Source organism: Urocampus carinirostris, chromosome 11, assembly GCF_059441175.1.
Source record: "Urocampus carinirostris isolate Australia breed hairy pipefish chromosome 11, RoL_Ucar_1.0, whole genome shotgun sequence".
Lineage (NCBI taxonomy): Eukaryota > Metazoa > Chordata > Actinopteri > Syngnathiformes > Syngnathidae > Urocampus > Urocampus carinirostris.
In genome coordinates, this window is record NC_142359.1 from 11,066,546 (window position 1) to 11,081,386 (window position 14,841).

Genomic DNA, 14,841 nt, shown 5'->3' on the forward strand with positions numbered 1-14,841 from the left:
GTTACAAAGGCGTTTCAGGATACAAGGTAAAAAATATAGTACAATACTCTCTGCCATTCGTCGCTCCCAGAGTTCTACCATGTGTGAATCCCAGCGTGCTCTTCGTGTCCCCTTCGTGCTCCGTAAACAGTCTACTATATGGTACTGCTACAAAGATATATCGGTCGCAACAAACCCAAGTCAAGTCAAATTTATTTATATAGCCCTAATCACAAAAATGTCTAAAAGGACTGCACTGGATTACAATGACACAATTACCTGATCTTAAACCAACATGCGGGCAAGGAACAACTCAAAACGTCAGCGTGAGGAAAAAGAGAAACCTTGAGAAGGGACCTCACAAGTGGTATCCCCCTTTCAGGATGACCAGGGTGAATTACATTTTGCATTACAGTACACAAACATAGTAAACACCAGGTAACATGTTGAAAATTTGTCCGGAAAGTGCATGACAGCAGCGACGCCCCCAGCCTGTAAACTAGTCCAGAAAGTCTATGACGGTCACGACGCAGCTCCCCATCTCTGCCAGCTGGTCCATGCAGGCATTCACATGCTTCAGGTCAAACGCTGGTCCGCTGACTCATCACCCCACAATACATGCAGAAAAGTGGGCAAGAGGTAGAGACTTTTTCTGGTCATCCAAACAAAGCAAGAGATACTAGAAAGGTTTAAAAAAGGGGAAGCGTTTTTGTGATCTTGCGTATATAAGGAACAGATTAGTGCGATAACATTCAAAAGGCATCCCTACTTACAAATGTTTCAGGTTACAAAGCTACTCCTAGAACCGATTAAATTTGTAAGTAAGGTTACCACTGCATTACATCCACTCCTATAGTTCATACAGTGGGGAATAATGATTATAAAGTGTAAAACAGGTAAGCACTATGCACAAATGCTTTAATTAGGATTTAAGTTTCAGTTTTATTTTATTTATGGTCATTATTTACCGTATTTTCCGCACTATAGGGCGCACCGGGTTATAGGGCGCACCCTCAAAAAATAGTTTTTGGTCCTATATCTTCCATAGATAAGGCGCACCGGATTATAAGGCGCTACAATGGGAACGTCGACATAACAGTCAGATGATTCAGTCAAACTGATTACCCCCTTAACATTCCCAAAGCTTGCAAAGAAGCAAATCCGTGTCGTAGACACGTGCGAATGCGGTGTCCGTACGATGTCACTCAAATGCATCATTTCAAATATCATTCGGAAGGTTAAAGTCTTGGGATTCAAGAAATGCCAAACATTTCTTAGTTTCTATTTTCTTTTTCGCTCGCAACTTCACTGTGCATATGACAATAAACACTTGAGTTTAATTCACTCAACTCATCACAGCAACATCAAGATCGTTCTAAAACAAGATACCGGGAAAATATAAAGCCGCATAGAACTTAGGTTCTCACGTTCAATAATGATACGCAATCATGGTCTTCTTACAACCGTGAGTGAAGTAAATCCAGCAGAGTAAAATATTTACCTTACAAATACAGACTAATGAAACATGTTTCTTTATGGCGTACTTTAGCAAGCTTGCTAAGCTTGCTACGCCATTGCTAAACTCAGCCAATTGCAGGGTTTGTTTTGGCCATCTAGCCAATCCGAGGCTCCAAATAACTTCAGCCAATAGCGATCGATTTAACGGATGATTGACACATCTTTTCCGGCCAATTGCAGGGTTTGTTTTGGCCCTCTAGCCAATCCGAGGCTCCGAATAACTTCAGCCAATAGTGATCGATTTAACGGATGATTGACACATCTTTTTCGGCCAATTGCAGGGTTTGTTTTGGCCCTATAGCCTATCCGAGGCTCCGAATAACTTTAGCCAATAGTGATCGATTCAAATGATGATTGACACATTGGTTAGCCAATGAAACGCCGGTATATAAATCCCAGCATACACCGCGGACTACTCCACGTTCGGGGGAAAATCGAGTCGGCGGCTGTTGCGTAAGTTGCGAGACCTTGCGATTTAATGTTGAGCCATATATAAGGCGCACTGTATTATAAGGCACATTTTTTTTTTTTTGCTGCAACTTAAATGGTTGGACTGTCTTTACAATAAATTACCTTACATAAAGTGCAGGAAATAAAAGCATTTATCTGATATTAGTTTTGTCACATGCCGCTGTCTGGGTCATCTCTAGAGCTTCTTTACACTTAAAAACAACGGCGACCAGATGATGAAGGTGCTGTATCGTGGTGTAGGTCTTCCACTATTGATAGAAATGGAAACCAGGACTATCTTTCAAGTGGGGGAGTAAACCCTTACCCGAAAAACTGGCCTGTAGAGGGATGGGCACCGCCAAGCTGTATTTGCCCAAGGCACCCCTCAGGAAGTGGTGCCTCTTCAACCCAGGTGGTTCAGGGTTGCGTGAACAATTAGCAGCAAGATGACAGAGTTATATCAGTTCCCTCTCGGTGAGGCTCATGTTATGTAAAATGAAGAGAAAAAAATCTCTACTAACAAGTATTTACAAAAACGCTTGTTTATAATATACTTAATGTATTTAATTTTTTTAAATTTATCAATATTGTTTTTGTTTTAAAACTTGCATGTGCTAAATGATGCACCTTTTAAAGGTACATTGCTGAGGAAGGTTGGTTCTTTTGTTTTCTTGGAAAAGGCTTTTGTGCGTAACTCTGCCCTTTGTAATTAAAGTTTATTAGTGGCGCTTTTGTGTTTAAAAAAAAATCTTTCAGCGTCATCACTGTAGAGTCTGCAATGCACCCAAGGCGAAATAAGCACTTGCCAACAAGACTTCAAAGTCTGCAGATCGTAATTTTTCCAAAGACTGTTTCAGAAAAAAATAAATGGTTGTGTAGCAGTAGTCAAATCTACCACATGACTCTTAGCCTAGCTATTTAATTACTCTCGATTATTAAACTGTAATAGCACAACCCTCCCAAAAACATGTCCTTATTAAAGCACACAAAGTTTTTTAAGAGTAACCAGACCTGCAACTCCAAAACTGACTTCCAAATGACGACGAGCCAATTGGGAGAACTAAAAATTTTATTTACATGTATACAAGTTTACCATCACAGGAATGACTCATAAAGTGCTTAAAATACAGAATTATATTCATTCATTTTTCTGCAGATTATCCTAACGAAGGTTGCTAGAGGCCTTCCCAGTTCTGTTTAAGCAGTGGGCTGGGGACACCCTAGACTGATTGCCAGCCAATCACAGGGCACACGGTGACTGACAATCAATCACACGCTCACGCATACCTAGGGACATGCCAGCCAATCACAGGGCACACGGTGACGGACAACCAATCACACGCTCACACATACCTAGGGACAATTTGGACCTGCCAATCAAACTGCCAAGCATTTTTAGGGAACCGGAATGCCCGGAGAAAACCTGCTCAGGCACGGGGAGAACATACAAACTCTGTACAGGGGGCGGCCGGTAGCCACACTCTAAAAATATGTAGGTCAGAAAAAGCACCCAACCCAATACTTTGGCTTATTTGGGTTGACTTGGGTCAAAAACAACCCAATTGTTTGGGTTGTTACAAAAACAATGACCCAGACAGGTTAAGTATATATATTTTTTGTTTTTATGAAAAATTATTTTGCGAATTCACTTGGACAAAAAACAAAAACATTTATTCCTTGGGGTTGTTTCTATAAAACACAGGACAGGACATAAGGTCAATTCAACCCATGTCTTGGGTTGGTCCATTTTTGACATAAACTTGGGTTATATATAAGATTTTTATATAAAAGAATTCTACAAAAAAGTAATTTTGTTTGACATGAAAACAAACAAAAAGGGTTCATCTTATGCCATAAAGGCTGGGTCATTTTGTGTATAACAAACCAAACAATTGGGTTGTTTTGGGTAAAACAACCAAGAAAATATTTTAGGTTGACACTCGTATTGGATTGGTGCACAAAAGAAACATGATTCTGTAAAACAACAAAGGAGGTTGGCTCAAATCAACCCAATGCTTGGTTTGGTCTATTTCTGACCCACAACTTGTTTTTATTTTTAAAGTTTTCAAGGTTGTTGTTTTTTTCTGCAAAAAAAGAGTTCACTATAAAAGAAACATTTGGTTCCCTTTACACTAAACAATGTGGGTCATTTTTCCTGTAACAACCCCCCAAAAATTGGGTAATTTTGTGTAAAACAAAAAAAACTGGTTAAAGTGACAAAAATATTGGGTTAGTCCATTGTAATATCCATACTTGAGTTAATTTAACACACATTTTTGCAGAACTCTCTTGTGTAAAGAAACTTAAACATTATTACATTTTGTAGGGGTTGTTTCTGCAAAACAAAACAAAGTTGGGTCTCATGAACCCAAGTATTGGGTTTGTCAATTTATGGCCCATACTTAGGTTAAAATAAACTTCTTTTAAGAAATCTTCTATATAAAGATACTAAATCATGATAACGTTTTTGTGGGGATTGTCTGAAAAACAACAGCGGACGTTGGGTCAAAATGAACCCAAATATTGTGTTGGTCTATTTTGACCTAAACTTGGGTTGTTTTACCCCAACACTGTGTGTTGTTTAAAATAACACGCAAAAAATTTGTTACATATTTTACTAAGCATCGTGGTTAATTATGTTCAGAACAACCCAAACAGATCCATTTCGATAGGTCGTTTTACACAAAACGACGCAGCAAAATGAATCGAATCGACCCAAATTTTGGGTCGCTTCCCTATTTTAAATGTGAGGCTAATCAGTCAACCACCTTGACGTTAACGGAATAATCTATATCGTACAAAAAGGGTTTTAGGGGATTTAATCGATGATAGTCTCGTTGTATTGCGCCACCCTCAGGACGATGTCGGCGGGTAATCCTCGCGCCACCAGCTCCTCTTTAATCTGCAGGACACGAAACGTCAGTCGAAGCGTGCACATTCAGATCTTCGCTTTATTTTTGCGAAACGTTGACGACTTACCCTCGGCAGGCCGAGTTTTTCGATGTCACGTAGGGGAGTGAAACTTTTGGACAAGAACCTGGCATCCAGGGCGAAAAGCGCTAAAGACAAAAGTCAACTTAGTTGTGATCGTTTAGCTGGGTGGATACGTGGCAGTGGTGAACTGTATTTGGCCAATCGCATTTCAGCATGGGAGTCTTGCAGTAAAGGGTATTGTACTATTCAAATCGGTCACTTTCAATATTTAGTCATTATTGTAGAAATCTACTGTAGATTCCGGACTATAAGCCGCTACTTTTTCCCCTAACTTTCAACCCTGCGGCTTATTCAGTGATGCGGCCAATTTATGTAATTTTTCTAACGGCCGCCAGCGGCGCTCAAGTGTTGCTACCATTAACTGCCCTGTCCAAGCTATATTGTTATTATTAAAGCTTTGAAAACTCTCTCGGTGTACCGTCTTTGTAAATATGTGTAACCCATGTATAATATGTATTTGCAACTGTATATTTATTTTAGACACTTATTCTGATGTGTTTTGCACGTGTGAACGAAAAATGAGGGGCGGAACAAACGCGGGGGGCCGAGTTTAAGTGCGGACCGCTAAAGGTGAGGGACAGACAAGGAAAGAAGAGGGGGTAAAAAGTTGGTTAAAGAAAAAGGAGTTGTGTCAGTAAATGTGTTCATCTGATATATTTTTCTTACCTTTGGAAAATATACACTTTTTTACTTGGATTACTTTCACCGGGACCCGGACTCTGCAGGTCTGCATCAAACCTTGAGTACCAGTATCATTTTCCGTTCATTTTGCCGGCTGTGATTTTTGGACTGTGGACTTTAATGAAGGACATTTAGTTTCAATCGGGGGACTTGAAGTCGGGTTTGAGTTAATTTTGTGTTGGTGTTACATTTTTAAATGTGGGCGCATGCGGCTTATATACAGGTGCGGCTTGTGTATGCACAAAATCGGTTTACCTCTTGAAATGTGGTGGGTGCGGCTTATAATCAGGTGCGCTCTATAGTCCGGAATTTACGGTAGTCATTTATAACTTCATTTATTTAGTCATACTTGTATAACCCAGTTACATGATCATACAAACACCTCTGTTGTTTCAGTTCCTTATTTTGTAGCCAGTTGTGGCCTTGAGCGTTATCATATCAGCACTTCCTATATCTGTTTCGGACTGTTTTACTGTACGATTACTTTTGGTTTCGTTTAGTGAGCAAGCACTTTTCATGAGCGCACTTTTGATCTTGCTTCAGTTATTGTGTGTAACTTATGCCCAGAATCTTCTGTGAATGAAACCTTCAAAGGAACTGTTCATTGTTTTACAGGCTTTATCACAATAACCTACTTTCTTGCTACTCATAATAAAACCAATAAGTGGAAGAGGAAAAAGCCGATTTACAACAAGGGCTGTTAATTTGGACTATATAAAAGGATAGAAGCATTTCCATACCAAACAGAATTAATTCAAATTTAAAACCCAGTGAAGGATTTTTATACATTTGACTATAAAGGATTTTATACGATTGAATAAAAGTTACATTTATTGAGTTTAATGCTGTAGTTATTTACTGACCGTGCCTTTATTCAATGAGCAGTGAAAGTTCAGGGCAGGCATGAGTGGTGGAAGATGTTGTTTACAGAACGTTACGTACTGCTAAGATATTCAGCACATCCAGACGGAGGACAGCAGGCGTTGTTTTGAGAACAAGGCACTGTGTTGTGAGAACGGTGGGCGCAAAGCAATTCCTTGGCACGCCCATGGGAGGAGCTGAGACGCCATCTTGCGGGGAGACGTGGGCCAAGAAGACAGCTAAAGGACCTTCCAGAGACTCCAACGACGTTTTCGATGGAGTACACTTAGTTAAATGGTTAATGAAATTAAATCTGCCCCCGTGTGGAAATGTCTTCTTTCCTGTTCATCTTTTCCATCAAGAAACGAGCGCGCATAAATTCTTGGGTGAATGTAGTTTGTGTTTGGTTAATGGAGTCTGATAACTAATTCGAACAATTTGGTAAACAGAACATTTTGAAATTAATTCCTAACACTAGGATGACTTAAAAATCGTGACCGCAATTAATCCAAATGGGAGGTTTGAGGCAAATACAAAACATATGATACCACCGTTAGGGAGCAGACCATGGCTTCCTCAAAGTTAAAATGGGCTATCAGAATGTTGGCACCCCTACTGACAAGTGTAGACTTGTTGTTTGACTCCAAGAGCGAAACCACCTTGAAATATGAAATATAAATTAGGGGATGGCCCACAGAGGGGATTGGCATTGTTCTCGCAATTTGGACATGATGGACAATTATCCATTGGATCAATCATTACTTTTCCTGGAAATAAAATCTCCTTCCAACGTACTTAAACTGAGTCAACAAATCCTTCTTTCATCTCCAGCCAACATGTCCAATTTCCTCCTCGGGGATGCATTTAACCTGCTTTTGCTGCGCATCACAGCTTTTTAAATATGTTTCCCAATACAGATGAGCTCGCCACTGCCACGTGCAAAATGATTTATGGAACAGACGATAAAAGACAACTTACAGTGGTCAACCACCAAGAAGATGCAGCGCATATTTGATTGCACAACACTGCAGGACAGAAATGGTCACGTTAGCATGCTAAATCTGCCGACGAAGAATAAGCAAATATACTTACGCGTTTGTCGTCGTGATATTCGCTTCGACAACAAAGCAGAGGGCCTGACGCAGGCCTGAATCTTTTGGAGCCGGAGTCCATTCTAGAAGAAAGTGTCCGGTGCCCAAGGTTTTTTTCGTTGTGCCGCCTGGCCCGCTGAACAGCAACTGGGTGAAACTAAAACACATCCCCAACATGATATTAATACGTGCCAACTTGGAAAATTACCCGTAAGAAAAAATGGATTGTTCAGAGTCTATTCAATAGACTCTATTGCATACCTGTCAACCTGAGTTTTTTTGTATTTGAAACAAATTTTCAACAATATTTAAACATCAGGTTCAGAAATTAATGATTTACCATATTCAACATATTTGAGACGACTATATTTCATTTAAAGTCTTTTTTGGGGGGATATTTATTAATACCTTGGAAATATTATTGATTCTTTCATTGAAATGAAATGATCTACAGTTATACAGCGCTTTTCAAGTCAATGACTTCCCAAAGCGCTTTACATTGTGCTTCACATTTCCCAATAGCGGCCGTGATCTGTGCAGCCGTGTAAGGCGCTAACCTGCTTATTGGGGGTTCAGTGTCTTACCCAAGGACACTTCGACATGTAACACGGACAAGCCGGGATTCGAACTGGGATCCCTTAATCCTAAAACTATCGCTCTACCTCCTGAGCTACTGCCGCCCCATTCATTCAAATACCTTGGAAATATTTTCCTATTTTAACTTTCTCTTTGAATTTGAGGTATATTTTAATAGATTGGGAAGATTTAGTCTGACGGTTTTCAATCCAAATGGGGGGATGAATTAAGGGGAGAACGTGGCTATAACATTGCTAACATCACCACTAGACACGGAGCTTCCTCTTCCTGCCCCCTTGGGATTAGATGTTAGGCTAACAGCAATATATCCAGGGGGTGAGATCTCCTTTTTCTGAGAGACCTGTGGCCATTGACTGGCTGCATGATTACCGTAATAATAAAATCTCCTTTCAACATATTTGAGCTGAGTCAACAAAGCCTTCTTTTATTTCCATCCACAACTTTTACCATGTCTCAATTTTCACTAGAAAGTTTTTTATTGCATGTTTATCCTGGAGTGCCAGACTTAATCTTGTTATAACATTTTTGTAATAAGGTTATTATGTTTTTACCTGCAAAGAAGATTGCATAGGATGCTGGTTCTTTTTTTTGACTATTTTTGCGCACTTCTGTTCGTAATTGACTATTTTAAAAGAGAAAGACAACTATCTTAAAAATTAAATCACTTTTTTCTTCATTTTTGTTCAGTGCACTAAAAGTAGTAATGCACTTACTCATTTATTTGAAGCAGGACTTGTGTTCAGTATTTTCCATGATTGTTGAAAGTTGGTTTGTGTATTTCTCTATGCAGTGTAGTGTTATACACTAACAAATAGAAGAAAAACAAAGACGTAGGGACGAGCATACGTCACTCCCCAAATCTCCACCGGGCCTCAATCCATCTACCAAATATTTCCACTCCAACAGCTTTGCTAATATAAAGGCAAATAGGGACAGCAAAAAAATCCATAAGGGCCCTTTGAACTGAATTGTTCATTGTTAAAACATAATAGAGAAGATATTTAATTTTCAACTATTTAAGGACACAAATGATATACCTCACCTTTAAATAATGGAATAAAAACAAAGATGGGACCACTGAGGGAGTTTTCAGCACCCTCAGTGTATTACTGTAAATATTCATACATGTATTGAATAAAATACCCAATAAAAAAGTCAGTTTTTGTGGCAAAAGTCAAACTTTTTTTTAAATGCCATTTTGGTCACTGAGGGTTGACAGCTATGCTACTGAGTTGTCTAAATTTCGCTATATTTTTTCCCATTTTTGGTTATATATAAGTTTTAGAATGCTGCATATGATGTGAAGTCAATTCTAAAGTTGAAGGCCAACACCACAAGGGAGTGGATTGTGGTAACAACTATGTAATGAAACAGTGGAATGTGACAAGGCCCAATACATTGGAATGACAAAAATTGTCTCCCAGCAGTTTCTAAACAGAAACACGTACGTCGACACGGATGCTGCGAAAATCTCAATCTTCAGTGTCTTGTTTACGAAGGCGTATATATGCTGTCCGTCTTCGGGTGTAGGATACACAAACGTGGGCAGGTAAAATCCCTCGGTACAGTCCTCCACTCCTGGATCCACTGTAAATTGGTACAATGGGAATTTAATGTCAGTCTTAAAGTTATTTTGTCATATCACAAAAATGTTCCTTTTTTCGCAGTTAATGAAAGAACAGTATTCTATGTATTTTTAGCAGACTTTTACCCTAGATGTGAAAAACTAAAAAGCTGACTCTGCACTTTTGGTTTTGTTGACTGAGCATTTTTCCCACAAAGACATTCCACTCTCTTAGGCCAGATCAACATCAAATACCAACACCATATTTTACAGACAGCCAGCAAGGTTACCCCAGATATGAGAACTGCGGAAAAAAGTTGACTCGGCCCTTTTGGTTCTGTTGACTAAGCATTTTTTCTCACAAAGACATTCCACTCTCTCAGGCCAGATTGACATTAGGGTATCCTAGGTGTGAGAACTGCCAAACAGTTGTCTGCATTTTTTGTTTAGCTGACTCAGCATCTTTCTATTTCAGACCAGAGCAAGTTTAGCCAAGATCACGATCAGTTTTTTTACAAGCAATCAAGTAGGTCACTCTAGAGGTGAAAATACAGATGACCCTGCCAAAAAGGGAAAAGCCACCCAATTAATAATAATAATAATAATTTCCTTTGTATTGTCATTCTTTGTAACAATGTACACAGAACGAAATGTCGATACACCTGACCCGTTGTAGCGAGCCGATGCAGCCGCAGCCAACAGAGGGCGCCGCCATTTTACCAATGTTATAAGTCTTAGGTATGACTCGGCCGAGGCGCGAACCAGCGACCTCCCAGTCTCAAAGCGGGCGCCCTACCATCATGTCTCATCGCGGGTGATACTGTAATGGTGGACAGCCATTCTAGTTACATGATAGCGATGATGCCGCAATATTTGGTACTATCAAAAGGAGATAAAATAACCTGGTAATATCGGACTTTTGCATAAACCGCTCTATCATGTAGATTGCCATGACACCTAAATAATTTACAGTCGTATTGAGACAAACACCACACCGAGATAGGAGAGGAATAGGACTGCCCCTCCTTAAAATATCACTGTAGTGTTATCTCTCATTTAACGTGGTTAATGGAGACCACACCCCGTCTGAAATATGTAAGATCCTTTAAGTATCCCCCCTTGCAGCAGTAGCCAACCAAGGATAATGAATGCTGTTCATTTAAGCCACAATTGTACGCTTCACTGGCCGAACCCCCCAAAAAGGCACTCTGTAGGCTATGTGCATTGTTTTTTTCCGGGGTTCACAGCAGTTAGAAAGAGCATGTAGATTTACATTTTGCAAAACCGGAAAGTTTGTGTTTCATAGACATGTTTAACACACCTGTCTCAAAGGCAGAAGCCCACTGAAAGTTATTTGCGAGATGCATCCACTGTCCTTTAAGCTTTAGTTCTACAATTATGAGGAGATCCTCCCTGAAAGGAGCATCCATATAAAACTCTAACATTAAACTTACATATTACGGTGAGGGGCTAACAATATCGTCCTGCAGGCTGCAGCAGGCCCTCGGGTCTTATGCTACAGATCCTTGAATAAAGGGAACTCCAGAGACTGGACAATGACTCTGATAATACCAAAAGAGAACCAAAACATGTTTGATAGATAGCTTCCCCTGCTGTTCAAGTTGGGTGTATACATTGAGGACTTTGCTTGATTTGTGGGCAAAAAAGTTGAAATATCGTAAGTACATTGTGAGAATTGTAAATATAAAGTAGATCAAACCTGTCCTGCTCCTGTTATAAATTACATGAATAAGGTTCGCAAAACTATCAGCTGATTTAAAAATTTTCAGACATTTTCTTCCATCTTCGCAACATTGCTAAAATTCGCCCTATGCTGTCTCAGTCGGATCCGGAGATTATAATTCATGCGTTTGTTACATCCCGTCTCGATTACGATGATGCACTACTCTCCGGTCTCCCGAAGTCCAAAATCAAGAGGCTTCAGCTAGTACAAAATGCTGCAGCGAGGCTTTTAACTAAGACAAGAAAGATCACATGATCCCAATTTTAGCTAACCTGCATTGGCTCCCTGTTAGCTTAAGATGTGATTTTAAGGTTCTGTTGGTAGTATACAAAATCATGCATGGACCTGCTCCCTCATATCTTTCAGATTTAATTCCCCCCTATGTTCCGGTCCGGAGCTTTCGCTCAGAAAATGGTTTACTAGTCATCCCAAGAGCCAAGAAAAGATCAGCAGGTTCGAGAGCGTTCTAAATTCGGGCCCCAGTGCTGTCCCTGAGATTCAATCTGCAACCTCAGTGGAACTATTTAAATATAGGCTTAAAACACACTTCTGTTCTATAGCTTATGAAGGATCCAAATTTTCATGTTGACAATATCTGTGTGTTATTTTGGCCTCATGTAGGTCTTAGATCAGGGGATGGTGTAATAATAGTCTGTAGTTTGCAATCATCTGTGGTCTGCACAGCCCTTTCAGACTCCTTGCGACTAAGGGCTATACAAATAAACACGACTTGACTGCCTTGGGGCAATTAGAATTAGGGCGTTGTTGTTGCCATTGAATCAGGTTCTGCTGAATTTCAATGATTTCGTCAAGATATACATGATTGACTTCTGTTGCCGTGAATGGCCGCCTCACCCATGCTGGGTCTCGTGCAGGAGAGTATCCGCCGAAAGTCTTTGCGAGCTTATCTAAGTGCATGGCAATTCCTTATTTCAGTTCCACGGGTGCGGATATATCACCAATTCCAAACATACCTTTGATCTTACTTAGACAGTGGTCAAGAAGGGGAATGTTTTCAAAGTTACACATATCTTACATATTTGTCCAACCACTTTCTTATTTTGGTTTGACATAGTTTGAATTAAGATGAAGAAAGAAATTACACGACATTCTATGATGACATTCACACGTATCACTACTGGGTGCACCAGACTCATCATTGATTGGTCAAGCAATATCACATGATCATCTGCAGTGATCATGAGTCAGTGTAGCTTGACGTCCGTAGCAGAGGCTTTACCGAACCCCTAAGACTGACTCACCGAACTCCTAGCTTTCGATCAAACCCAGGTTAAGAACCATTGTTTATGCATTTAGACAGTCTTACCCCTCAACACAAACTGGACAGGAACTTCACCGATGACCTGATCTTGTTGTATGCTAACAACTTCCCCGTTGACATCGGTTAGATTAAAGTCCCTGCAGGCCAACTCCTGAACGAGTACTTGAATGGCGTACACTCCCTCCAAATTGACGTCGGTTTGCTCTATTTGAATGTCACACCCCTGTAAAGAAACGGCAGTCGTTCCTTGTTTGGAAAATCGAGGAGGGTGTCGTTCTGAGCATGTGTGAGATTACTTACTTTGGAGATTTTAACAAACGAGGGATTTCGATCGTCAGCAACAGGGATACAAAACGGACTGTCTCCATCTGGGTCAAAGGCTGGTATTGTCACGATGCGCGAGCAGTTCGATGGGATCCTTGTGGAATGAATGAAATAATTCAGTCAGGTTAACTAACCCTGGTTGCCTTGCTGACCACACCCGAATTTGGGGTGATATTACCTGATAATGGGAATAATGGCGGTCCGAGGAGAACGATTCGGCCGTTGGGTGTCGGACCGATTACTCAGCTCAGCTTCGGTGAAGGCCAGCGCATCCTTGACATTGTTGTTGTTAGCGATCCATTCGATGCCATCCAGTCTGGAAATGCGAGATTATATATTTCCTAAAATTAGCGCGGGTTTTATTTGACCACAAGGTGTCGCTTCATTGTGTCGCACATCTGAAAACGAGTGCTAAAAAAAACAAGAAAGACCCCCAAGACCCCTTTCTCTGGTGCCCTCTTTCAAGATCACCTCTGCCCCGTACCTCAGTTTGTTTGTTCCTGTTCAAATAAACGTCCCCCCTAATGGGGGTCAGACTATATCTTTTGTGTCTCATGTTTGGGTCTGTCCGACACTCCATGACATGGAGGTACTTAGCAAAACACATGCAGACGAGAAGAAGAGTTGCAAGAAGACAAGCGGCCGAAGAAATGAAGGTGGTCGAGACTCACCGCAGCAAAACATTGAGGTCGTCAACGGTGGTCACATGCGCGATCACTTCATCTTGGCACCATTCTCCGCTGTTTTCATCAACTCGTGTCACGGATATGATGTTGATGGAGCAGACAGCAAACGGGCAGTCCACCACCGTGACGTTGCTGCACTCCCGGGAGCCCAACTTGTAGATGACAACGGCCTGCAGAGCATGGATTTCCAACCGGAGCTCATGTTAGGAAAGCAGAGACAGACGTATGCTTCAGGAAAGGCAGAGAGGATGTACCGTGCTATCGGCCGATGTCAACGACTGGTAGGTAACCGCCGTCCCGGTATAGGTTAAGGTCCAGGATCTGCAGACCAGCAGTGACAAGACCAATAAGATGCGAAGCATGACTGACGACCGCACTGCGCTCGAGCAACTCGAGAAGTGGCAAGTGATCCTCTGACTCGAGTACCTGTTTGCGGTCCGACTTGTTCTTCTAGGGAAAGATGAGTGTTCCCCTAATTTAGCAGCAGAATGCAAGGGTGAGGCCTGGCAGGTTGCCATTGCGCAATTATTGTTACTTGGGTGTTGGAATGTGCCATCTCACAAATGGTTTTGGAATATTGAAGAAGCATATCTTAGATCTTGCAGGTTCATTGGCTCCCCTTGACAACTTCCGGAACATGTTCCAGTTTTCTCGTTTTCACCGCCCACACGGATTATTGAGTTCTTTTCTTCTGATGCCCAGTGTAGGATTTCGTGACAACTGCCTGAGCTTAACTGTATCATTGTCAATCATTCTTATAAAGGGTAACTCCTACTCTGACTTTTCAACATTTTCAATCAAATTCCAAGGCTCCCAGAACATTGTGTTATCGAACGATCAACATAAAAACTACCGAATTAAAGATTAGACACAGATCTTTTAAGGGTGGTTACAGCAAATGTGGCTATATTAAAGCAAAACCTGGAGTTTTGTGAAAATTTTAGGGACTGGTGCCAATATTGCCACCACCCAAAACCAGGCCAGGAAACATTAACAGTGGAAAAGGCTGTCTAGAGTTGTGTCTTCATTGGTGCCCTGCTGACCCGGTTAAGGAAACCATGAACTATTGC

At 40.9% G+C, this 14,841-nt stretch overlaps 1 protein-coding gene across 2 annotated transcripts; it reads right to left on the bottom strand.

Moving 5' to 3' along the window:
- Positions 1-2,998: 2,998 nt before the first annotated feature.
- On the bottom strand, positions 2,999-14,419 carry LOC148356396 (uncharacterized). 2 transcript variants are annotated; one of them, XM_088347373.1, is made up of 11 exons: positions 14,198-14,419; positions 14,026-14,092; positions 13,757-13,941; positions 13,264-13,401; positions 13,062-13,179; positions 12,807-12,984; positions 9,620-9,758; positions 7,576-7,731; positions 7,462-7,508; positions 4,927-5,006; positions 2,999-4,849 (listed from the first exon to the last, which is right to left on the bottom strand). In XM_088347373.1, exons 1-11 carry the CDS (start codon positions 14,287-14,289, stop codon positions 4,766-4,768), a joined length of 1,284 nt encoding a protein of 427 aa, XP_088203499.1. In that variant the 5' UTR covers positions 14,290-14,419; the 3' UTR covers positions 2,999-4,765. The 2 variants fall into 2 exon arrangements, with proteins under 2 accessions (XP_088203499.1, XP_088203498.1); XM_088347372.1 differs by having other exon boundaries at positions 14,026-14,419.
- Between the last annotated feature and the right edge of the window lie 422 nt (positions 14,420-14,841).

What these genes read in the sequence shown, in the direction of transcription:
- LOC148356396 (XM_088347372.1), bottom strand. Translation starts at nt 14,289, where the DNA reads ATGGCAACCTGCCAGGCCTCACCCTTGCATTCTGCTGCTAAATTAGGG. An exon ending in TGTCCAGTTTGTGTTGAGGG is followed by an intron (nt 9,759 to 12,806) that starts GTAAGACTGTCT and finishes ACCAATTTACAG; the next exon opens with TGGATCCAGGAGTGGAGGAC. An exon ending in TTCGCAGCATCCGTGTCGAC is followed by an intron (nt 7,732 to 9,619) that starts GTACGTGTTTCT and finishes GATGTGTTTTAG; the next exon opens with TTTCACCCAGTTGCTGTTCA.